The sequence below is a fragment of the Thamnophis elegans genome, chromosome 2, assembly GCF_009769535.1.
Source record: "Thamnophis elegans isolate rThaEle1 chromosome 2, rThaEle1.pri, whole genome shotgun sequence".
In the NCBI taxonomy this organism is placed as follows: domain Eukaryota; kingdom Metazoa; phylum Chordata; class Lepidosauria; order Squamata; family Colubridae; genus Thamnophis; species Thamnophis elegans.
Genome location: NC_045542.1, coordinates 168,960,147 through 168,986,345, shown reverse-complemented (window position 1 = coordinate 168,986,345; position 26,199 = coordinate 168,960,147). Strand labels below are relative to the sequence as shown.

Genomic DNA, 26,199 nt, shown 5'->3' with positions numbered 1-26,199 from the left:
TTCTCCTCTCCCTTTTGGGGCGCTTGTGGGGCAGCATCCATGGGCTCTGCTGGGCTCCCTCTGCTGCTGATGGTGGGGGCGCTGGCTCGGATCAGCACCACTGGGACATGGATGATTGAGAATCTCCACAGACCACCCCTTCCCCAAATGAATTTCACTGACCATTATCAAGTGCCAGTGAAGTTTGAGCTATTCATATCTGTAGATCAGATCCTGGCATATAGGTATTATGTAGTAAACGTTTAGTCCTTCGAATTCAACTCCAGTTCCTGGAGTTCCTAAAAAGGATATGGAGACCCTAGAAAGAGTGCAGAGAAGAGCAACAAAGGTGATTAGGGGACTGGAGGCTAAAACATATGAAGAACGGTTGCAGGAACTGGGTATGTCTAGTTTAGTGAAAAGAAGGACTAGGGGAGACATGATAGCCGTATTTTGATATCTCAGGTTGCCACAAAGAAGAGGGAGTCAAGCTATTCTCCAAAGCAGCAGAGGGCAGGACAAGAAGCAATGGGTGGAAACTAATCAAGGAGAGAAGCAACTTAGAACTAAGGAGAAATTTCCTGACAGTTAGAACAATTAATCAATTGTTAATCACTTAACAATTAATTAAAAACAACTTGCCTCCAGAAGTTGTGAATGCTCCAACACTGGAAGTTTTTAAGAAGATGCTGGATATCCATTTGTCTGAAGTGGTGTAGGGTTTCCTGCCTGGGCAGGGGGTTGGACTAGAAGACCTCCAAAGTCCCAATTCTGTTATTCTATTCCATTCCATTCTATTCTACTCCTGGTTCCTTGTGTCTGACTCTCCTCCAGGGAAGAACTGTTTGTCTGAAGGGGAACTGCAAACCTTTCTCCTCTCCAGTTTATCCTTCAGGCCTGTCTGGGGTGCAGGAGGGGAAAGGGAGAGCCTTGGAGAGGGGAGAAGGATTTGTGTGTCCCCTTCCTCCATTTCCTCCCTTTGCAGCACAAGGCATCCCATGGAAACGGGGGAGGGGCAGAGCACCCCCAAAGCCACTGTATCAACATTTCACTGGCAAGAAATGAACCTCACAGAAGACAAGACTCCATATGGGAGAAGAGAGTGATATGCGACGTCCCTTCTCCAGGGGAGGCTGGGCTGCTGTTCCCCCCCTTTCCTCTCCTTCACTCTGTCAGAAAACTATTCCACGGAGGATGGCAGCCCTTCAGATGCTCTCCAAAAGGGCTCTTCCAAAGTGAAGAGAATGAATGAATGACTTATGATACCTCCAGAGGGCGCCCTCGTCTCCCTTGATTAGAAGTAACTGCGCACAAAAGATTGATACCCGCCTCTCTAAAAGCGCCGATCCCCCAAGGACTGTTCCCCATCCTCCTCTTCTCCTGCTTTCCCCCTGAACCCCCGGGGAGGTCTTGGGGGGGGGGGGGGGGGGGATCGGTCATATCCTGGGGCAAGCGATCCCTCCCCGGGAGTGGGGAAGAACTATGAGGCTGGCCTCTGTTCAGCGGGGGAGGGTTAGCCTTAGTTATCACTCCCGGAGGAGAGGACTCAATCAATCAGAATAGAGCTGGAAGCGGCTGCCCTGGTCCTTCTTTTCATTAAACTAGACATACCCAGTTCCTGCAACCGTTTTTTATATGTTTCAGCCTCCAGTCCCCTAATCCTCTTTATTGCTTTTCTCTGCACTTTCTACAGTCTCTACACCTTTTTTACATCGTGGCGACCAAAACTGGGTGCAGTATTCCAAGTGTGGCCTTACTAAGGCTTTATAAAGTGGTATTAACACTTCACGTAGAGTGTTAATCAGAAGCAACTAATGACTAAAACTTTCCTTGCATTGTGTTTATGTCCCTCATTCGTAAATTGATAACAGAAGATGAAAAATAGAGGAAGCCAATTGAAACAAAGGAGACAATGGAGGGACTTTGAATATGGATATTCCGCGCTCGTTTTTACTTCCTTGCTCAGATATAAATAGGAATTGATTACAAATTAAAACACAAAAGTTCTTAAAAGAGGACGAGGGAAGGACGAGAGAAGGGAGAGGTTTCTTGCTGGAAAAGGAACTTGAGATGGACGGTGACTGTGAGGAAAAGACCCAGGCAGGACACGTGTTCCCTCCCCCACCCCCCATTTTCAGCCACCCACCCAGTTGCAAACCCTTCCAGAACCTCACTGCATCAGCTCACTGGCACCAGGGACCCCAGCCTAGCCCAGCCCACAGGAATAAGAGAGGTATCCAGTGCAGCAGAATCGCCCTCCGACCGCACACCTCTTCACACCTATGACCGAAGACCCCACTTCGCAGGCAGAGACTGAAAGTGAAGCCGTCAAGCAGAGCCAGAAGAGCAGCAAACTCCACCTGAGTTCTGTGGAAGGTTTTTCCCATCCTACTGCACCCATCCTTGGCCGGGGTAGAAAGCCTATCCTGGTGGGATTTGACTCACGGGCAGTAACCCACTTGTCAGCAATTGGTTGGGGTTTGAGATCCCCCTTCAAACTCTGCTGCAGGCTGGTCACCAGCTGGATAGGTTGACCCCCCCCAACCCTAGTGTTGGGCCATCTGCACCCCGGGGTGAAGGGGAACTCCCGTTGGTCCCATTCCAGAGCCCAGGTTGTGGGCTGACCCACATTTCGCTGTGTGGAAGGAGCAAGTATCTCTACTCCAGGGCACTATGGAGTCTCGACCTGTGAAGGTGAACGTTGGCTGGGCCAGAGTCCACCTGAGAGGCTCGGTGCTAAGGCAAGGGATTCCCCCACTTATGTTAAACTGTCTAAATTGATCTGGAAGGCTGGCCAGCGACTGACTGTGTGACAGTGGTGGGAATCCCCAATCTTTGGAGCACAGGATTGGCGTCTGCTTTGGCAGTCTCCATTCGTGGGCCGAGGTTGACCTTGTACCCATCTGTAGCTCCAACAGCATCTCCTTATGGGGGGGATGAACTCCTGTGGCTTCCCTTTGCAGGGTCAGGTCCGGCTTTGAGGTTCGCTCAGGAGTCAGCTCTTTGCGCTGGGCTCCCAGCTGGCATTCCCTCTCCGCGGCCTCCGCAGCTTCCACCATGGCTTAGTGTTGTGACCCAACAGGATCTGGTTGAGCTGCTGATGGACTCGGATAGTGAGGAACCATATGAGTCTGCCAGGGAAGATGTAGAGGACTTGGGAAGGCAAGTAGATGGTCTCGACATAGATCTCCGGGCCGTCATCTATGGCTCCCTCCGCGGACTTCTTCTCTTCCTCCATTTTCCCTGAGTCTTTGCATTGCCCTGGTTTGGGTTGATGCTGGGGCTCAGGACCCCGGACAGCACCCTGAGGTTTGGGGTAGCTGGTGAGGTATTTTAAAGGAGATTTGGGTTATTAACGTCAGGGTTCCAAATAGCATCCAGAAGTAAATCAGAGTCTGAGGCAAAGGATTCCTCAAAGTTCCAATTTATTAAGAGAGCCATGTTGGCACATCTGGGAAAACCCAAATCTGAATGCTTCCTGGTTTTCCCAGTTGAAAGTTCAAGATTCTGCCCCTACACCCACAACTCAATCACATGGTCCAAACTTCCCCTGCTATGCTGGCAGCTTCCACCCATCCAGTTCCGGCCAGGTGTAGAGACAAAGGATGACCTTGGTTTTCTAGAAAGAACTTTGTTATGGCTACATATCACCCAACTTCCTATAATCCTCCCTCCCATTTTCTTACAAGAGAAAATACATAGGAGAATAATAGAAAGTGTGGCAGGCCTAAAGTCCAAAAAGGAAAAGATGCCTTTCAGGCCTGACAGTAGCAGCATCAGAAAAAACAATAGACAATCACAGAGAATATACATATCAATTAAATGCATAAAATATCAAAAAGATTAAACCTTACCACACATTGTCAATGAAGGGGAAGCATGAGATAGTATTCGTTTTTCAAGAAAGGCAAAGTATAGTAAAACACACAGTAAAACACACAGGGGTACGACCCTAACCACAGTTACCAAGGGGTGTCAGCTCCTTCTGGGGTCCCAGCCACAGGACCGGCCCCGACTGTTTTGCCCAGAAGGCACAAATCCATATAAGTGCATATTTTGCACACAAAAAAACCAACGTATTTCAGAGTTAGCAATGATTCAGTAGGATTATAAATATTTCTGGTAAACTTTTAAACCATCCTAGCTGAAAACTTTGGTTCCTATCTGTTTCTTCTGATACCTGCTATCATCCATAGGACTTATTGAATCTAATAGATCAATGGGTATAGTTCCTGATTCTCATAGATACAAATGTAAACAAAAAATGTATATTTTTTGGAGTATAATTCTTCCCTCAAAAAAGAGAGTGAAAATCTGGGTGTGTCTTATACACTGAATACAGCATTTTTGGCCTCCTGATACCCCACCCCCTTCACCAAAATGGCCATGCATAGCCTTAAGGGGGCTTCCAGAGTACTCCTGGGGGCTGGGGAGGGCAAAAATGAGTGAAAAACAGGCCATCTTTTGCTCATTTTTGCCCCTCCAGGCCCCAGGAGAACTCTATTAGCCTCCTAAAGGCTATGCATGCCCTTTTTTTTTGACAAAAAACGAGTCCATTTTTATGAAAAATTGGCTGTTTTGCTCATGCTGGCTGGGGGAGCACTTTGCAGGCTTCTCAAACTCTCTGCATGCTACGTTTTCCACAGAATAATGTGGCTTGCAGAGGGTTTGGGATGCCTGCAGAGTGTAAAAACTTATTTTTAAATTTGCCTCTTCACAATCTTCAAAGTCTTATACTCCGATGCATCTTATACTTTGAAAAATATGGTAAATAGTTTATCTCAAATTATAACCAAAAAGGAAAAAGTAACCACATATCTTTTGGGAAACAAGCAGGTCACCTTTTCCCCCTAGAAGATTAAAAGGGGAGGGGCTGCTGGACCTTCAGGGGGAAATCTTCCATTGGGGCAGGGACTGAAACAGAAAAGTCACACTTCTGAGGACCCACAAGCGGGCAAAGCTTAGAGACTGAAAGTGAAGTCGTCAAGCAGTGCCAGAAGAGCAGCAAACTCCACCTGAGTTCTGTGGAAGGTTTTTCCCATCCTACTGCACTTGTCCTTGGCCGGGGTAGAAAGCCTATCCCGGTGGGATTTGACTCACGGGCAGTAGCCCATTTGTCGGCAATTGGTTCGGGTTTGAGATCCCCCTCAAACGCTGCTGCAGGCTGGTCAGCAGCTGGATAGGTTGACCCCCCCCCAACCCTGGTGTTGGGCCATCTGTACCCCGGGGTGAAGGGGAACTCCCGTTGGTCCCATTCCAGAGTCCAGGTTGTGGGCTGATCCTCATTTTGCTGTATGGAAGGAGCAAGTATCTCTACTCCAGGGCACTATGAAGTCTCAACCTGCGAAGGGGAATGTTGGCTGGGCCAGAGTCCACCTGAGAGGCTCGGTGCTAAGGCAAGGGATCGCCCCACTTATGTTAAACTGTCTAAATTGATCTGGAAAGCTGGCCAGCTACTGACTGTGTGACAGTGGTGGGAATCCCCAATCTTTGGAGTGCAGGATTGGCATCTGCTTTGGCAGTCTCCATTCGTGGGCCAAGGCTGATCTTGTACCCATCTGTGGCTCCAACAGCGTCTCCTTAGGGGGGCGTGATTCCTGTGGCTTTGTATCCCTGTGGCTTTGCTTTTGGTTATAATTTGTATCTCAAATTATAACCAAAAAGGAAAAAGTAACCACATATCTTTTGGGAAACAAGCAGGTCATCTGTTTCCCCTGGAAGATTAAACGGGGAGGGGCTGCTGGACCTTCAGGGGGAAATCTTCCATTGGGGCAGGGGCTGTAACAGAAAAGTCACACTTCCGAGGACCCACAAGGGGGCAAAGCTTAATGGAAGAGACCTGGACTGTGCCCACCCTATCTCCTCTGGAGGGATCATGAGGTAAGGAGGGCTGCCCTACTTTGTCTCTGCATGGATGGGATGGGAGAACACCAGGAATAATCAGAAGGGGAGGATGACCTGGGAAGCAGTTCCAGCCCTTGGAAAGAAGTGCAACCCACATCCTGCCCTTCCATAAAGGAAACCATATTGGAGTTGAGAGTGGTTGCTTCCCCCCCCCAAAAAAAGAGGGTTTGCTTTTAGTGGAAGAAATAAAAATAACAAAAGGAAGTTGCACCCTCCCTAATCACTGTCAAAGGCTCAATTTGGTCCTGAAATGATCTGAGTTTGACCCTGATTGTGTGGCACCCTCCCTGGCCTCTATCCAAGGGTTCATTTGGGTCTGATGGGATTAGGCAAAAAGATGGCCTGGATTTGACCTTTGTCATGTCCAAAGAAATGAGGGCAAAGGCTCTTCTAATATTCCCCAGGTCCCATTCACACCTATGGCAGAAATGAGGGCAAGTCTGAGAAGTAGGTCTGAAGTCCAAATGGAGGTCAGATGAAGTACAGATTGGAAGTGAAATTAAGGTGGGCTAAAAGACCCAATTATGATCCATAGTTCTACAGGTCATGTTTAATATCAAAGACTCTGATTCACCCGTCTGTATCTAATCCATATACTCTACTCAGTCTCATCCCACCTAATGCTACATGGTTTTCGGTGATTGATTTAAAAGATGCCTTCTTTACTATCCCCATCCATCCCGTTAGCCAGCCATTGTTTGCTTTTGAATGGGAAAATCCGTATACTGGAACCAGGAGCCAATATACCTGGACAAGGTTACCTCAGGGGTTCAAAAATTCCCCAACTCTCTTCGGAACCGCGTTGGCCAAGGATTTACAATATTTTATCCCCTTCCAACAAGGAGATTCGGTTTTACAATATGTGGATGATGTGCTGGTTACTGGACAGTCACGGGACGGTTGTTGGGAGAATACGAGACGTATGTTGTGTTTGTTGTTAGATTGTGGATATCGGGCGTCCAGAAGTAAGGCTCAGTTAGTCCAACAAAAAGTCCGTTATTTAGGCTATGATATAATGCAAGGGCAAAGAGCACTAGGCCCGGAGAGAAAGCAAGCGTTGCTTAATCTGGCAAGGCCAACCGATAGGAGACAATTGAGAGGCTTTCTAGGCTTGGCAGGTTTTTGTAGAATTTGGATTCCAAATTACGCACTAATGGCAGCTCCACTGTATTCGTCTACCAAGGGAAGTAAAACAGACCCCTTTATTTGGACAAAGGAGCAGGATCAGGCCTTTGATGCAATTAAGGAGGCTCTGTTAAGAGCTCCGGCCTTGGCCCTGCCAAATCTGAGTAAGTCCTTCAATTTGTATGTGGATACGCGTAAGAATGTTGCTTTAGGAGTATTGACTCAGCAGCTCGGCCAGTGGCAACAACCGGTTGCATATCTGTCAAAACAGCTAGATGCTGTGGCGCAAGGGTGGCCGCATTGTTTGAAAGCTTTAGCTGCCATTGCGGAATTGCTGCAAGATTGTAATAAACTCACTTTTTCCTGTCCAATTAGGGTCCACACCCCACACTCTGTTCAAGCAATTCTTGATCAGAAGGGCCATTTGTGGATTAGTAACCAACGAATCATCAAATACCAAGCCATGATGATTGAAAACCCCCAGGTTCATCTAGTGGTTTCTACCTCATTAAATCCTGCTACTCTCTTGCCTACAGAAACAGAGGTGGAGCATGATTGTGTACAAGTGTTGGAAACCGTTTATTCCACACGACCCGATTTAACTGACATACCTTTGCCTCAGGTGGATTATAACTGGTATACCGATGGGTCTAGTTATATACACCAAGGGATGAGAGTTGCAGGCTATGCCATCGTAGATGATGAGGGGGTAATTGAAAGTGGACCGTTGGGAGCAGGAAAAAGTGCACAAATAGCAGAATTGTGGGCCCTCATCCGGGCATTGGAACGGGCTGAAGGTGAACGCTTGAATGTATGGACAGATAGTAAATACGCCTTTTTGACTTTGCATGCTCATGGGGCGGTGTACAAGGAAAGGGGCTTTAGGGATTCAGCTGGCAAATATATACAACATAGCCATTTAATTCAGAGATTGATAAATGCGGTTCAAAAACCAAAAAAGGTGGCAGTTATGCATTGTAGAGGTCATCAACGGGGTGATGATAGAATTGTTGTAGGGAACAGGACAGCAGACGCTGAAGCACGAGCTGCAGCATTGCGTCATGAGCCTCTACCAGACATGTATATTAATGTTGCCTTGGATTTAGGGGTTATACCAGTAGACATCCAACCCTCTTATTCTTTATCTGAATGTGATAAGGCAGTCAACGATTTGATGGCGGTCATCGATAAGGGCTGGTATGTTCTTCCGGATGGAAGAATATATGTGCCTTCTACAGTGGCATGGCAATTGGTTCGTTCCACTCATGAAACCACCCATATGGGGAAAACAGCTTTGGAATCCGCCCTTATGAGGGATTACTATATAGATGGGTTAGCAGGGATGGCGGTAAAAGTCGCATCTTCCTGTGAAACGTGTGCTAAAGTTAATCCTAGGCAAGGTCCTTCCCTTCCACCAGGAACTATACCTATTGCCTACTATCCTATGGACACAGTCATGATTGACTTTACTGATATGCCACGAAGTGGGTTTTATCGGGCTATGTTAGTTATTGTGGATTTATACACGGGATGGCCAGAGGCGTTCCCTACTAGAACGAAAAAGGCTCAGGAAGTAGCAAAGGTCTTACTTAAGGAAATCATTCCTCGATTTGGCAACCCCTCCTTTATTTCATCAGACAATGGCCCGGAGTTTGTCCATCATATTAATCGAGCCATTGCACAAGCTATAGGGGTAAAATGGCGCTTCCATTCTTCTTTCCACCCACAATCTGGTTCTCCCGTGGAAAGGATGAATAGAACTTTAAAGGAAAAGATAACCAAAATTTGTGCTGAAACACACTTGAAGTGGCCCGATGCTTTGCCCCTTGCATTGTATGCAATTAGGAGTGCTCCCAGACGACAACATAGACTCTCCCCATATGAGTTGATGTTTGGTCGGCCTCCGACGTTGTTGCGACGTAATTTGGCTGGATGGCCGGATTTGGGGCATAAGGGGGGAGTTTGGGCCATGGAAATGGTGCAGGAACTGAATAAACAGGTTGAAAAGTTGAGGAATTATGTATTAGAACAGACCCCTCCCAGATTGGTAACCAGATGTCATTCCTTCAAACCAGGGGACCGAGTATGGGTAAAACATTGGAAAAAGGAACAATTAGAAGGGAGGTGGAAGGGACCTTATGAGGTAATTATGACATCTCCACTTGCTGTTAAGATTGCGGAATCTAAAACCTGGATACATTGGACTCGTGTAAAGAGGGCCGCTGACAAACAATGGACCACACATCCCAGCGACCAACCGTTGAAGTTGAAATTGATTCGTCAATAAAGTCCAACTATATCCTTTGTTGTATTGCCATAGGTATTGTGATTCTTGCTTTCATTGTGTGCATTATTTGTATTGTGAAATACGCCAACCCGACGGTCCAACAATCAATTGGCGGAACGGTGAGAGCGGTTGACTGGTGGCCATTTGCTGGCGTCCCCTTCGCTAACGGACAATTGCATACAGACCACTCAGGGGAAATCCAAGCCGATCCTGCCCCTGAAGCAGATCCCGCACCTGGAAGGGAAGACGGAGAGCCAGCGCAGCATTCCCCCCGGCGAATCTTCCAAAGGTCAGCAGTGGAGAACCCTTGCTAAGTCACTCCGGAAGCTGACTCTCTACGCACGGGTGAAGAATAGTGGACCAGCATACTAACCTTTAATTATTTTCATCTTTTATCATCTTCACTAACCATATGTGCTGGTTTTGTACTTGTGAATGTGGATGTTGCTGCTGTGCCCACTGTATTGATTGTGTCCAGCACAGCTATTGTAATATTAAGTGTGATATAGTGCTTATAGAAGACGCGTTGGAACCCTATCTCATCACTGGATCTGGCCCGGCATACTACACACTTAAAGTAACCCCTACAGTTCAGCTTGCATTACAGGATCGGAGAGATCACGACGTGTGCGAACAGGATGCACGAAGGTATACCGCTCGTTTGGTCTATTACGCTCTTAGAGATATGGTTATACGGTGTTGGGAGCAGATGCAATCTTGTTGATGTGGGCAACTTAGGATTGTGGAGCAACCCAGAGGAAAGACCCCATATTACACGATCTTATAATGTCGGGTCCAGGGAAGGGGAGGGGACAACCCCCATTATGTTTTCTCCAAATTGTTGGAATGGAGTGCTACCGCACCCTTGCAAACTCCCAGACCTATTTGATAAGATTGCCAGAATTACCTGTCAGTCTCGAGGTTTTTCCAACCCAGAAGTATGCCCGTATGTGGGATATCTAATGCGAAAGGGAATGTGTATAAAAGCCCACCAAAAGGGGGGAGAACCACCTCTAGTTTTGGATTGTGGAGACCCCCATTATTGGGGCTGGACCCGTATTACTTCTCCATCACAATTGAAATCGGGATGGCAGGGGGCATGTATGGTACAAATGCGTTCCATTGAATTTGGAGTAACTATACGAAGAAAACCTAAGAGACGTAGAGATAAGAGAGAAGTAAGCCTTCACCCAAGTAGACCACCCCTAAGCACCATTTGTATCAAGGGAGGAGGAGTTCAAAAAGGAGAATTCCAGTATTGGAGAACAACCCATAAGGGATGTGATATCACAATAGAAGTAACGCCAAAACTAGCTAAGAAAGGATTAGCCTGGTCATGTGGGAACCAAAATGATGAATGGAGGAAAGGAATTTACGAATTATGTAAAAATGCAACTCAGAAGGATCTCTATAACGGAGACCCGAGGTGCCTTTGGATTCATATAACCTTGTGGGCTAGTTGTTGTAGAACTACAGAACACAGCCCTGAAGATATACTATTTCTTTGTGATGACAAAAAAAGCCAAAACGTACCATTAGGATGGAGTGGGTTATGTCAAGTATTGTGGGAACCTTCACGGGACATCAAACCCTATTGGAATAATGATAGCCCTACTCAAACTAAACGGGTACCAACTGCGGCAACCAAGGATGGGTCAGACGATTGCGCACCCTGCATTACTAAAGCTAAAATAGGGACGCGAACTGTTAACACCTTGGTATATCATACACAGCTACCTCAAGGATGTCAATCCACTAGAATGAATTGCCTACATAACAAAACCATGTACAGCTTGTGTACGTTACAAGGAAAGACTGTATGTTATAATCCCAACACTCCAATTCGCCTCAATGTAACCTTATGGGCAGGTCTGCCCAAGGTGGGTGCTACAAATAGGCCAGAAGGAGGTGGTAAACTGTATTTCCTGAATTATACTGTACAATTGCAACAAGGTAGGCAACCCCTGATCTTGTGGTTTGATGCATGTTCTGCCACTAAGTGGGGATGGGGAAGATCTTGTGGAAGTCAGTCTTGGATTGATGCATACAAAGATAATCATAAATATCTATGTGAAAAATTCAATGGTTGGGATTATGGCAATCCTAACCAGTGGTTACCTTGTGGAGCTACTGTACAATGTACTGGATGGGAGTGTGTTTGTGACTATACAGGAGGCGGTTATAAGGGGTGCTCCTATATAACTTCCTTCCGTAGAGGGGCCGGGAATATGATACAGATAGAAGTATCACGTAACATCCCATCCATAATAACATATGGCTTTGGGATTGATGGCACGGGATTGGACCCAGAGACGTACTTAACCATTAAGGTGGAGAAAGTTAAAGATGGAGAAATAAAAACCTTGGGATGGTCCGTGTACGATACCCTCCAGAAACTAGAACAGCCGTTACCCATAAGTACCAAGGCAAATAATTTATTTATAGAAATGGCCGAACAGGTGGCTAAAACCTTGACTGTTAAAAATTGCTTTGTTTGTGGAGGAACTAACATGGGAGAGCAGTGGCCATGGGAAGCCATGGAAGCTGATCCTGTAATATATAACAATCTTTCCTATGCTGGTAATATTACAACAAGGAAAGAGTTTACTGGGATTGTATGGACCTTGTCCACTAATCTGGTAGGAAGAAATTGCTTCGTAAGAAATGGATCAGTTCATGTTGGAGATTTGATTTGCCTAGGATCTTGGAATCCTGACTATAGTATCTGGTCTTCACCAGCTAACATTACTCAGCCCCCACATTTTGATATGACTTATTTGACATACCTAGATTCTTCCTCTATTGATAACCTATGGAAAGCTCCAGAAGCTATGTATTGGATTTGTGGAAAGCTGGCTTATGAAACTTTGCCTAGAGATTGGTCTGGTTCATGCATCTTAGGATGGATTAAGCCCTCATTCTTCTTGTTACCCATGAAAGCCCGCCAGGTGTTAGGGATCCCATTGTACGAGAAGGTTGGTCTACAAACTAGAAGGAAACGAGAACTTGATACAGTTTTTACTAATTTCCTTTGTAAGGATTGGGCCACCTTGGAAGACAGTGATGTTTGGAGTTCGGAGAGAATTGTATGTACGTACGGCAGGGCTACGTGGGCAGAAGATGGGTCATATGGATATCGCACACCCATTTATATGCTAAATAGAATTATTCGCCTTCAAGCAGTACTAGATTTAGCGGGCCAACGTACTGATAAGGCCCTTAATATAATATCCGAAGCTACAGATAAAATAAGGACAGCAGTGTATCAGAATCGCTTGGCTTTAGATTACTTGCTAGCTAAAGAAGGGGGCGTATGTGGAAAGTTTAATCTTTCTAATTGTTGCCTGCAAATAGATGAAACTGGAACTGTTGTTAAACAATTGACTACAGAAATGCGTCAATTGACTCATAATCCTGACCAAGTGTGGCGAGGATTCAATTTTAAAGAAATCTTTGGTTCATGGTTTCCTAAATTGCCAGGTTTACAAGCTATAGTTGCTTTAATAGGCTTAATCGCTGCAGGATGTGTATTAATTCCTTGTGTTTTACCTATTTTATACGCACTATTTCTAATAGTTTATCCTTGGTAGCAGAGCGGAAAGCAACGGCACAGGTAATGGCCTTATGGGAATACGAAAGAATGCAACCAGTGGGAGAATTATCCACTGAACCTGAGTATGTGACTCTTCTGGATATGTCAGATGAGTCCCAAAGGGGGGACTAAGGTGGGCTAAAAGACCCAATTATGATCCATAGTTCTACAGGTCATGTTTAATATCAAAGACTCTGATTAAAGTTAAGGTTTTGCACCACTAAGCAGAAAACAATTGCTGACAGTTGCTGAAGGAGCAATATATATTTTTACACGTCCGGGAACAAGTCGACCCAGACAGGGAGTTTCCTGTCATCGTGCAAGATGTGTCCTGTTTATGACACCCATGATCTATAAGGTGCTGACCATGTATATTTTAATTGTTGGCCATCTGGCATAGACAGTTTTTGGTTCCTCTCATTGCCTTATATGCTTAAACACTGCCTCTATAGATGATGACGTAAAGTGAACTATAAATGTATGGCTCTAAGAACCCTTCGGGGTTCAAACTTATGATGCTTGATTTGGCATGTTTGAACCTGCGCATTCAATAAACTTTTCCTATATTGCATCGCTTGGCTTCATTGTCTCTTAATTCTACTACAAAATGTACATTAGTTGTGGAGTTAAAGGAAAGTGGGATTATTTCTAACACTGAATTTTTGAAATGTTGGACTAAGTAGCCTGGTATGTGCTGGTATCACTCATTAGGAGGAAAGAGGCTAATTGCAATAGAGTAGCCTCACCAACTTCCATTCTATGGTGGAGGAGGCAATTTCTACTCATCCTTCTTCATCCACTGCAGCTTCAATCCTTCTCCATCCTGGGCTTCTGTCTGAGTCTGTGAGTCCTCCAACTGCAGCTGCGTCTCTCCGCTTTCCTCTCCAGCCAAGTGCTGATCCGCTTGTACTTCTAAAGGCCCCACTGAGGTTCCTGGGCTCACTTCTTCCTCCAGCCCCTCCATTCCTGATTTCGGGGCATCAGCATCTTTCAAACGTTCCTGCACAGTGAAATATCCAGAGGTTTCCTTGTTGTTTGAATAGGCATCTGGGGAAGCCTTCAGAGATGTTTCCTCTCCTCTTAGCTCTGTTTTCTCCCCACAGCAACCCTGTAGGGAAGGAAGCAACCAAAGAGGAGAAAGTTTTGCATTGCCGCTCCATATAAACAGGTCCTCCCTGAGCGAAGAGGTTATCCCTTCTCCCACCAGTGCTTCCTTCCTCTTTTCCATCTCATACCTCCAACTCATGATCACCAAGAAGCCTTTACCCTAGACAGCCTCCCCCTGTTTTTCCAGTCTACCCTCTCTTTCTCCTCCTCCCCTCCTTCCTGGACAGAAAGCCCTCTTTTTCCCAGGGTGCCCCACTTCCTGCTCCCAGCCCCTTTCCTGTCTCACTCTCCTCCCTTGGAGCTGGAGGGCCAGAGGAGCTGAGCTTTGACTGATTTTCTCTTGTAGAGCAACCAGATCAGAGGGTCCCCAAGAGGAGGGGCTGAGCCTCAGAGGAGCTCCAGACAACCCCCATCCCCCCCCCCATGGCTGTCTTGGGAAGACTTTGAGGATGGATTCCTCACTCCAACTATCCTGTGTTGGCTCTCAGGTATTTACCAAGCCCCAGGTTTTGTCTAAAATCAAAAAATGAGGAGGTGATAAGCTCCCTGGGAAAGTCAAGGGAAATCATTAAAACAATTAAAAAGTAAAAGTTACAATATTTCGGACATGTGATGCAACACCCAGAAAAATAAGGAATCCTTCACTTAATCCTCCAGGAAGAGATTGAAGGCAAATGAGGCCCAAGCAGAAGAAGAACATCATGGCTTCAAAGTCTAAGGGACCGGTTTGGACAAAACACAGCAGAATGTGGTGAAAGAGTGATCAACCCAAGGTAAAGAAACTTTACATTTGGATTAAAAAGTGACTCTGAGCGGAATTTAGCGGCTATTTGACAGACGGGGGGGGGGGGGTTAAACAGGGGGGGGGCAGTGACAAAAACGGAAAGCCCTAGAAGACTTTTATCCCCAAAATTTGGACCTGGAAATATTAAAAACAATAAAAGCACTCGGAGGGAATTTTCCTTCCTTTCTTTTGCTACCTTTTCATATTTTTTGGAATAGACTTTGACAGCTTTTGACAGCTTCAACACATTGCTTTAAGTTTAAGTGGAGAGGGAGTCATCTAGTGGTGAAAAGAAGATACTACAAGAACTAACAATTTGTTAGGAGAAACCACTATTTGACCTTGAATGTAACAAAAAAAAGATACTTTGAAGCTGTGAGAATCAACAAAGAGGATTTGTTTTTGCAAAAGTGTTTTGGACTGGACTTATTGTTTTGGTGGAAGATAAAAAGCAAATAAAAAGTGGAAGTGGACTTAGAAATTGGAAATAAGAAAAGGGAAAAAAGAACTCTAATCCTTGTGATATAATAGAAAGTTTTAAAAATTGTTAAACTAATTAAACAAATACTATGGAAGTTTGGATGTATAATGAAATACTTGATATGTTAAAAATGCACATAAAATGTTAAATGGGGGAAAACAGTGGAAACTCATAGGGAACATTTAGAACAAGAAGGAGGAAAGGAGAAAGAAATGGGATTTATGAAGATCAGGAAGATATTATAGAAGGAAAAGAGATTGAAAAAGAAAAGAATTTAGATGATTATTCTGGGATTTAGTTATATACCCAAAGGAGACAAGGGAGAAGTGGCCCCAAAGAAGGGAAATAGCAAAGGTGGAACCAACTGGGAAAGAAGAGGGGGAAATTGGGGGGGGGGGAATACTGAAACAATAAAATTATAAAGAAGAAAAAAATTGGAAAGGGAAAATACAGGAATTTTAAGATCAAGAAAAAGAAAGAAAAAACTAGGCAAATGGGTGGAGAGAAGAGAATATGAGAGAAATGAAGTTCTTGAGAGATAAGAGAAAATGGCTGAAAGCAGGAAAGAAAGAAAAGGATTTACTAGTAGAATAGAATGAAACTTAGTAAATATAGCCAACGGTATATATTCAATAAAATATGTGGGATATAGATTAAAATTATTATTTGTAGACAACTAATTAAATGAAATGTTTACTATATAAAATTAAACTTGAGGATATGTATTATTAATAATAAAACAGAATAATAGATGGAAGTGATGTGTTAAATTTGATCAACTTTGAGAGGCAAAAGGGTATTGTTTATAGATTAAGAAAAAAATTAAATTAAGCGGGAGAATATGGAATAAAAATAAGATGACTGAAACGTAAAATGGAAATATGGTGTAAAATGTAATATGCATAATAGAAGAGGTATAGGGGGTGGGATGGGAACCAGGACAACACTTTGTTCACAAAGTAAGTTAAAATATGTAACAAAAAATAAATGAATAAAACTTTGGGAAAAAACCCACAGCAGCATTTTTCTGTGTGGATGTTGATAAAAGGTAGAATCACCAACATGATCGCCAACGTCTGATGATGGATATGGTACAAGAAGAGGATAATAGTGAGGCTCACCTCTGATGTCGTTTTGGGTGGGAACTTCACCTGTGATTGAAACTCATCTTCAGCACCATCAGTAGGGGAAGAACGAAGTTTTTCTAAAGGAAGGTGATTGAGGTAAGTTTTCTTTGCTTGATGGAGTTTTTTCCTGTAGTTCAGCCTGTAGCCTAATAGATGGCAAAGAGAGAAGACAGCTAGTTTATTTCCGGGGCAGCAGCTCCTGCCTGAGGTGGATTTAAGCTGAAGACTCCAAGGGGGCCAGGTGGTAAAACTGCCTGGATTGTAACTCAGCATCTTGATTTGCTTATTATAAATGAAAGGCAAAATTGCTGTTTAGAGGTGTTGACCATGGGGAAGTGGACGGGACATTCCTGGGAGTTATTGAGAAATGATCAAGTTGAAACTGTTCATGTTCCTATTTGAGCTCCTATAGGACAACATGGTCCAGTTTCTCCACCACCAGCGAAACCATTCAGAGGTGGCCAGCAGTGTTGTTCCCAGTAGGGGTTTCTATTAAATCAGGGGTCAGCAACCCGAGGCTCTGGAGCTGCACATGGCTCTTTCATCCCTCTACTGCGGCTCCCAGTCCCTCAAAATATGCATCACAACCACCAATGTGTGATACTTGCTGGCATGTGCATCTATTGAGCTTTTCGACCCCCAGTAGGCAAACCATGGAAAAATCCAGGATAAGAAAAGTCTCAGAAGAAAGCAGAACATTTAATGCTAGTTTTGTGGCTGCTCAGGAAATAGTGAGGCACGGGAAGGGTTTTGTGGCTCCTGGTGTTTTCTTTTCTGTGGGAAATGGGTCCAAATGGCTCTCTGAGTGTGTAAGGTTGCCGACCCCTGTACTAACTCATCAGTGACTTTTATTCAATGATGCTGCACCTCTAGGAATTCTGTTATTGGTCCAAGACAGATGATGCTCCCCCCCATGTGTGTTTTGATTTATCCTCCAAAACCCCAATCCCAACCTTTCCTGATAGGACCATGGCCAACATCAATTCCTTTTAAGCAAGGTTATTAGACTTTTCGGAATTGGTACAAGACAGATGGTATTCTCCATATAATGCAAACATGGCAGTTCTTAATCCAATTCTCACAACGTTTGTTTTGATTTATACTCCAGTCCCAACCCAGTAAGATCCAAGTACCACCAATCTTGGCTGATCCTGAAAATCTAAGCAAGATCTGACTGGTTTATCACTTTCATCTGAGACTGGCAAGCAAGCAAGGCCAATTGCAAGCAAGTCAGAAGGCCCCTCCTAGAGGAGAGAAATGGCAAAGCACTTCCTCATTGCTGCTGGAAAAATGACCTGGTTGTGTTGAGCCACACTTGCTGATGCTCAACTGAGGAAACACTTCCTACATCTCACATCTCTTGTTCTGAGCCTAGGAAGCAGTGACTCCTTCCATGGACCTTCCCTTCTGCAGTTGTCTGCCCCTTAGTGTGATTGCAAGTAGGGGCAGAAAACATGGGTCACCTCTTTCCATTACCCCCACCTTTAACTGGAGCTTCCCTGAAGGTCCCACTTGCCAGGCACTAGGATCATCTTCAGGGCAAGATTATGGCTTTTCTGGCAATTCAGACATTATTTATGGGACTTTTCTTTGACTCCTGAAGCCCTGATATTTGATACTTGCTCCTCTGAAGAAAGTCCATGGGGGCCAAAGAGGCTCCCCCCCCAACAGCAGCAAGGTTGAACATTCTGAGATTTGCAGGAAATGGGAAAATGGCTGCAGTTTCTTCTTCCTTCTTAATTCTCATTCGAAATTAGAATTGCAGGCAAGGACCTTGTGGGGATCCTGGCTGCAAATGTCAGGGAGGTTCTCTCCCATCACACCAGATCCATCAACACAGAAAGACACAGGATTTGGGGTCAATAGATGTATTTTGCTTACCAATCAGGAAGAGAGTCACAGCTCCCAAGATTATAACAATCACAATTCCCACCGAAAGAAATAACGTCCCATCTAAAGAAAACGAAAAATGGTTCTGTTTAGACAGATGCTGACTTCCCTGACATGGAAATGCTGAGTAATGGAAGCTTTTCTCAACCTGAACTACTTTCCAGGCAGTTCCCCCACCTGAAGGAAGCTTCCCTCCCCTCTGAGGGGCAGAAGGCCTTGAAGGGCAGAAGGAAGAACTACAACCAAGGCAGCAGGCAGATAAATGGTGCTTCAGCCTGGGCCAAGAAATCAGATTAAATAAATGTGTCTCGCAGATCCCTCCCTTCTTTACCTGGAGCTAAACGGAGGGAGGAGAAAACATGTGCAGATTGCAATAGTTAAGAATATCATAGTTTTGCAAAAGGAATAGTTCTGAAGTAGCCGGCATTGGTTTTTATCTTGCTGGGCTATCAAAATCCAGCCTCCCTGGACCTCCAATTGTACGTCCGGCACCATTGAAAGCCTGATCTGTGAACTCTGCAGCCAGCTCCAATCTCTCCTTATCAGAGGGTCCAAATTTGGACCATAGCCACTGTGTAGGAGTGGCAGACCGCCTAGCAGGTAGAGGGGAGCCACATCTCCCCTCCCTGATTAGGACAGCCCCCTCAGCCGACAGGGAGCAGCGGCAGCAAACATGGCTGCCATGAAGCGGAAGACAGTCTGAAAACCTAAGATTGTGCAGGAGGAGAGAAAGTGAGTTGCTTGTGAACTGGGTAAGAGAGTATTTTTTAATGAAAAACGACCCCAAAAAATTCAAAGGGGGAGCGTATGGGAACTATTGGCTAGGGGCAGAACAAGCACATTAAAAAAATCAGAATATTTACGAAGAGAAATTTTTTATAGAAAATTAAGGAAAGGAAAATTGAACTCCCAAAGTGAAGATGTGGGATTGAAAAGGTATTTTAAATAATACTGGAATTTGATGTGCAGCTTGTTATTTTACAATTACAAATGTTGCCCTACTACTGGATTTATAATTTAAAACAATTAAAATTGGAATATTAGCATTATGCAGAGAGGCAGAACCAAGTGGAAGTCGGAGCGCCATCTGCTGCTAAAAGGAGAGCTGTGCAACTTTGGGACTGTTTAAATGGTTCCACCACAAAACCGCGGTAGACTAAAGCGCGTGTGACTAAAGCGCGGTGACAAAACCGCACCGTCAAAACCGCGCAACAACAGCGCGCCGACAACAGCGCGCCAACAGAAGCACGCTGTAACATAACCCTAAAAATAACCCTAAACCTAACCCTAAACCTAACGCTAAACCTACCCTAAACCTACCCTAAACCTAACCCTAAACCTAACCCTAAACCTTACCTTAAGTTAAATTGCGCTTCTGTCGGCGCGCTGTTGTCGGCGCCCTTTTGACATCGCGGTTTTAGCGCTGCGGTGTTGTCGGCGCGCTTTTGACGTTCGCGATTATGTCGTGCCACGGTTTAAATTGCTGGATTATAAGTATCTACTTTAAAATTACTGGAGATTTATACAATAAACAAGACTTTTAACTGATTCTGAATATTGTTGAGCAAATTAAAGTGATTGGAACATCCTGGTTTCTTTTTTAAAAAATTGGATTGACTGTAAAATGGAAGCAAGTGGAAACAAAGAAATGAAGCTGATCTACCAAGACATTAAGGATTTTATAAAAGAACAACACAAGGAGATGAAAAAAATTGGTTATACAGAACATATAGATCAAAAATTGGAAAATATAATACAAGGAACAACAAATAAAGAATAGGAGAAGGAGGAAAGAATGGAATCACTAGAATGAGCAGAGGAGTGGAAGACAACAAGAAGAAGATATTAGTACAATTGATGGTGAATTAGGGATTAGAACAGAAGGGAAATATTCTGAAAGATGTGAAAAGGAAATGGGAGAAAAAGGAAAACAGCTGGAGAGAGGAAAGGGGGACTTAGAACAGGTAGCCATAGAACTAGACAGTGGGGGGAAAGGACGAAGGGAGAGAAAACTAGAGGGCATAGTCATAACGCAGATTCAAAAATAGGTGGAATAAAAGAATTAAAAGAAGTGTATGGGAGACAATCCCCCCAAAAGAAGATTAAAAATTTGGATGAGGGTGAAAGATGTGGGATAAAGGGAAAGAAAAGGAATGTAAAGCAAAATATGCTATGAAAGTATTTCAACAATGTATACGAATATTAGAATTAGATAAGTTGGAGAACTGCTTTGTATGTGGTGTAAGAGATAAAAATCATTTTTGAATATATATAAGGTAATAATGTAATGCATACTATTATAATTATATAAGTTGAAAAGTAGGTTGTAAATTAGATAAATAGAATTTGTATAAGGGTATTATTAAACATGCATTAAAAAGTGATTAACAGTGAAAAGCTAGGATTAAGTAATTTGAGATTAGATAAAGAAAGAACATATTGTCTCTTACAGAACATAATCCAGCCTCCCCTGCTGAAAAGGGCACTGAATGACCTGGTGCAACTTGTCCCATCAGATAATTCTGCCAGAAAACAAAACTGTGTTTCGTATCTCTCATATCTTCTATCTCCATATCATATCATATTCTCATGTCTTTATTTTTAAGTCTCCACTTCCAACTCCACTCTCAATAATCACTTCTTTGCCACCACTGGGCACAGTCCTAAATTTCCTCCTTTCCTTTGGAAAATTTTAGATGACATAGCAGAAAACCAGCCAACATTGGTGAACAATCTACAAATTTTTATTTATTTATTTTATAAATATATTTGCCACCCATCTCACCAAGATGTGACATGTTATAACCGCTCAGGCTCTCACCTGTTTCCTCCTTCCAGGCCAAGACCAGGGGCTCCTGCAAGCCCTCGTGCTCCAGGTAACACTGAAAGTGGTCCCTCTCCTTGGGGTCGATCTCAATGCTGAGCAGGACATAATAGGTCCCATCTGAGTTGGGGGCCACGTTCCTATGGAGGGTCTCATTCTGGCAGACTTCCCCATCCCTGATCCAGGTGGTCTGGATCTCCTTGGGGTAGAAGCCAAAGGCCTGGCAGATGAGGACCTCCAGGCTGTCGTCCACCACCTTGAGAGTCACTTTCCCCACTGGAGGCTCTGCAGAAACAGCAACAACAGAGTTCTCGGGATTTTCTGGTCTTTGTGTCAAGACAATTTAATAGGTAGTTAAGATTTCATTTGGTCATCTTCTCCCACTGCTCCCTCTCCTCTCCTGAATCTCTGGGACCCTCAAAAGATTCGGACACTGAACGCTTTAGCTTTACTTTTGAAAGGGACACATACCAAAATAATTGTACTGCTTGGGTGCTGATTTAGTTTGGATATCCCACATTGAATTTGTTCAAGTTGGTCCAGATGGAAATTAAGAAGAAAACCACCTTTTGGTTCAGCTGGATGTGAGAATTAGACTTTCTTCTGCTCTGCAAAATTTTCTCATGGAAATGCAAATGGATCTCAGCCTCCATCTCTTGCTTAATTAGTTTCATTGGTTTTTATCTTTGAAAAGCTTATTTTAGGGGGCATTGAAGATGTTTCCCCCCTGCCGTCCTTCTGTAGTTTGATTTGGTAAGTGCCCAAATCTCTTCCTGTCCAGCATGTGAAGGTGCAGAAAAATATTGGGGGGGGAGGGACCCCAGAAAAAAAATGGCAAAACCAGGGCCCATTGGGTGACTCACCTGTCTGAAGAAGAGCCTCCTTCTGGTAAGGCAGGTATTTCTGTATCATGTTAATGCAGGTCTCCTCCAGGTAGACTTTGTTTCTCTCAGACAACCCTGGATCCTCCTCCCACTCTTCCTTGACCTTCTGGGCCTGGGGCTGAGCTGCCACCCATCTCAGGGTCTCCTTGTCGAAGCTGATGAAGTCCATCCCATTGTAGCCATAGTGCAAAAACCCTCCTTTGCTCCCGTCTTCTCTGAGCTCACAGCCCAAACTCACCTGCCAGGTGTGAAGCCCTGAAAGATGGGATAGGAATAATTCTAATAAGTTCCTCTCGCCTGGACACCCCACCATTGATTCAAATGTTTACTTCCCTCCCACCAGCTGAGCCTGAAGCTGAAATACTGCTGTGGCCCACCAGCGGCCACCAGAGCTGGCAGCTGATTCGGACAGTGAAGAGGTTGGGGAGGAACATGTGCCAGTCCTGGAGTCTGGGGAAGCCTCTGATGAGGGCTCTTTGTTGGAGGCAGAGAGGGGGCCAGAGCCATATGCCAGTTATCAGCTGCCTTCAGAATCAGATATCAGTGAGGCAGACGAATAGCTGGAGCCTGTTCCCAGGGTGCCCATGTGCAGAGTTGCCAGACAAGGAGGCCTCCTGCAGCACTCTGCCTGCTGAAAATGGGCTGCGGGAGGTTGTGTGCGGCCTGTTTCTGGCTGGCAGAGGTACTGTGGGCCGGTCCTTTGATATTTCCAGGTCGGCCCCATGGGCCAGATCTAAGTACCCTGTGGGGCAGATCCAGATCGCGGGCCTTGAATTTGACACCCCTGCTTTACAGGAAAGGATATCTCACCATTATGCTCTTTGCAGCCATTGGTGTTCAAACGATATTTTCCTTTCCATATCATGTCAACCATCCAAGGTTCAAGCCACCTACTTTTTATTTTTTGCTGGCTTTGAAGATTTTCAATCATGGTTGTCCCAAAGCTGCTTTTTACCAAAACTTTTGGACTTTTGGGAAAAGCACCTTTGGGATTTTGCCTGCTTGCCTCTCCTGATAATTGAAGCAACAAGAGGCCAAAAGTAAGATTGGAGGGAGAATTTGGGATTTGAAAGCCTCTGTTTACCTCCAGCCTTGTGGTTGAGTTTTGATAGCCACTCCAGGTCAGCCCCAAACACCCTTTCAAGGGCCACGAGGATTGTTGTATCCACCATCTCCAACCAGGGTACCATCTTTATGGTGTTGTTGTCATATTGAGTGATGGGCTGATCATCCAGGTGGACCGTGGAGAGGAACTGGGGCAGTCCCTGGCTGGATTCTGACACCCTCAGATAGGAATAGCACAAAGAGTGCCTGGGGGAGCCTGGAAAGAGAACAGGGTAAAGGGTAGAGTTAAGTTAGGGGTGAGAATGGAGACGAGGCCAGAGTGAATTCAGCAAAGCTCTTTTTATTAGTTGAACAACAGTAACAGCCTGGCTGACAGCGCTGCTTTCACAGGGAGCTGTCAGCTGGCCAACGAATCAGATTAAAGTATGTTCCCGCTTCAATAGCGAATCTGAGTTAGAACTTCATCAGCTAGTTTCAGCTATTTATTTCAATATGTAACAGGTAATTGGGGGGGGGGGTGTCTGCAGCTTTAGCTCCTTCCTCCCTTGATGCTATCATGAAAAGCAGCTCTCAAACAGGAGACCAACCATCTGCTGTAGTTTGGAGGATTCCAGTCATGAAATTAACCCTGAAAGAAGTTTTCAAGTAACTCTTGGCTGACCTTGGAAACAGCTGGACACATCTGGGGAGGGGAACCTCAGGGTTGATACAGTTGCTGGTGGAGCTGACCCCCCCATCCGACCTTACATACTGAAAGCCAAATCTGGTTCTAGGATCTGCCTCAGTTTACCTTCCCAATAAGCAACTGAGTCAGAAGATCATTTAAAAGCAGTTTATTAGGGCACCCTGATAAAGTGGGGTCTCTCTATGTAAAGGAAGAGAGAACCTCAAGCTCCATGCTTTTTATAGTTAACACAACAAATAAAATACCAGAGGAAAGTTGATTGGACAGAATAAATGTAACCTTCCCTTTGCATAGGAAATCGGTTCCATGCAGTCAAACATGTTACATATTTGCATCCCACAATATCACACATGTTCATTAAAATGAGGCCTGACACGTCAGAAGGGGTGGAACTGTAACATCATTTTAAAAGAGAGAAAATAAATCAAATTAAAATGCAAGGCAACTACGTTAGCTAACAAATAACAAAAACCATGTTATTTGCCCCTCAATACCAGAGGTGGGTATTCAGCCAGTTCTGACAGGATCTGGAGAACCAGTAGTGGAAATTCTGAGTAGTTCGGAGAACCAGCAAATGGACTGGCCCCGCTCCTGTTTCTTCCCAGCCTCCCAGCCAATCTTCTTTTGTTGCCCTGGACAGGAGAGTGGAGCTGGAAAGCAGGTTAGTGGGGGGTGGGGGTGGGGAGGGAATTGGGATATTGCAGTATCCTTCCCCTGCCATGCCCACAAAGCCACACCACACCCACAAAGCCACGCCCACAGAACCGGTAGTAAAAAAACTTGAATCCCACCACTGCTCAATACCCAGTGCCCGGAGGACCAGCAGGACAGCAGCTGCTTGTAGCTTCAAAGCAGAGTAAAGAGCGTGGAGACTTCAGAATCCGGGAAGCTGCACCACACACAGAAAGACAAACTCATCCTGAGTTAGATACAGATTAACAGAGTTGGAAGGGACCTTGTTGGTCATCTAGTCAAACCCCTGCCCAAGCAGAAGAGTCTACACCATTTCTGACAAATGGCAGTCCAGTCTCTCCTTGAAAGCTCCCACAACTTCTGAAGGCAACTTCTGTTCCATGGGTTGATTGTCTTCACTGTCAGAAAGTTCCTCCTTATTTCCAGGTTGAATCTCTCCTTGTTCAGTGTCTATCTATTGTTCCTTGTCTGGCATTCAGATGTTTTGGAAAATTGCTTTTTCTCTCCTCAAGAGGGAGCTGATTGGTGGCTCAGCCTTTGGCAGACTGGAGGGGGAGCAGGATAGAGAGGAGGAGGAGGAGGAGGTGTGGACCTTGAGTTGTGAACATTTGCTGTTGACATTCACTCCTTGATTATAATTTTATTTAGAATTGATGATAAATTAGACACCAAATGTTATGTTGTCCCACAGAAGCCACAAATTATACAGGTCTGGGACTAAAAAGCTGTTTGATTATTTTCATCTAATTTCCATGTCTTTTGGTGTGCTGAAAACAAATAAAATATTGAAAAAACTCCTAGACGTCATGATTTGCCACAACATACAAAATTGCCTTCAAATTTATCATTTTTTAAAATTTTTGGTATTTTTTTTATATTATGGGTTTTAAACAAAATTTAAAGTCCAAATTACTATTGATTAATTCACATAAGTGCATTTAAGATATAAAATGCCAAAAAAAAAACCCTTAAAGGGTTTGTCCGAGTTATGTAAAAAAAAAATAGCACTGTAAATCTGATGGTCAGCAATATATATATATGTAAGCTAAGCAAGTTTTAAGTCTGCTTCTAATGGTAGAAGGGGTTAATCTTTCCTGAAGAATCCGGTGGGAGGGAGACACAGGGCAGATAGCAGCATCTCCGGTCAGTGCAGGGCTGTACAGACACAGAGCTGCTCTCTCCTGCATGCCACATTTGTGCACGAATCATCATCAGGTTCTTGGTTCTAGGCTGTTCACACTTTTTCATCGCAATTCATGTTAGCTCGTCATTCTTCAACCGTTATGTTATGGCTCCGCAAAAGTGCATTAACTCACCAGACAGTTTCTGTTTCATCTGTGGTGAATATACAGTGTTGAAGCAACAGCAGAATATTACAGACTTTGTGAAAAAAGTATACTTTGCATACTTTGGACTAAAAATTGGAGATCAAGATAAAGTTTGGGCGCCTCATAAAGTGTGCAAATGGTGTGTTGAGGATCTCCGAAACTGGTTCAAAGATAAGAAAAAATATTTCCGTTATGGGATTCCTATGGTATGGCGAGAGCAAAAGAACCATAGTGATGACTGTTACTTTTGTTCAAGCGATGTGAACGGGTTTAATTCCAAATGGAAGCATTCCATTTTATATCCCAATCTTCACTCAGAAATTTGTCCCATCCCCCATGGCATAGATATACCAGTACCCAAGGCCCTTGCTACCTTGGAAGAGATACCTAGCTCCATTGAAGGTGAAGTCATACCTGAACCAGATGACAAATCAAGTTCTGACT

The 26,199-nt window shown here is 44.4% G+C and overlaps 1 protein-coding gene across 1 annotated transcript; it reads right to left on the bottom strand.

The window, feature by feature from the left end:
• Positions 1-13,514: 13,514 nt before the first annotated feature.
• Positions 13,515-23,310, bottom strand: LOC116502578 (zinc-alpha-2-glycoprotein-like). The gene is made up of 6 exons (XM_032208454.1): positions 23,069-23,310; positions 21,964-22,239; positions 21,098-21,385; positions 18,268-18,339; positions 16,381-16,532; positions 13,515-13,995 (listed from the first exon to the last, which is right to left on the bottom strand). Exons 1-6 carry the CDS (start codon positions 23,172-23,174, stop codon positions 13,666-13,668), a joined length of 1,224 nt encoding a protein of 407 aa, XP_032064345.1. The 5' UTR covers positions 23,175-23,310; the 3' UTR covers positions 13,515-13,665.
• Between the last annotated feature and the right edge of the window lie 2,889 nt (positions 23,311-26,199).

Excerpts from the sequence above, each read along its gene's own strand:
- LOC116502578 (XM_032208454.1), bottom strand. The coding sequence starts at position 23,174 with ATGGTACCCTGGTTGGAGATGGTGGATACAACAATCCTCGTGGCCCTT. Across the intron at positions 22,240-23,068 it reads ACTCAACCACAAGGCTGGAG|GGCTTCACACCTGGCAGGTG; the intron begins GTAAACAGAGGC and ends CCCATCTTTCAG. Across the intron at positions 18,340-21,097 it reads GGCCTGGAAGGAGGAAACAG|ATGGGACGTTATTTCTTTCG; the intron begins GTGAGAGCCTGA and ends CGTTTTCTTTAG.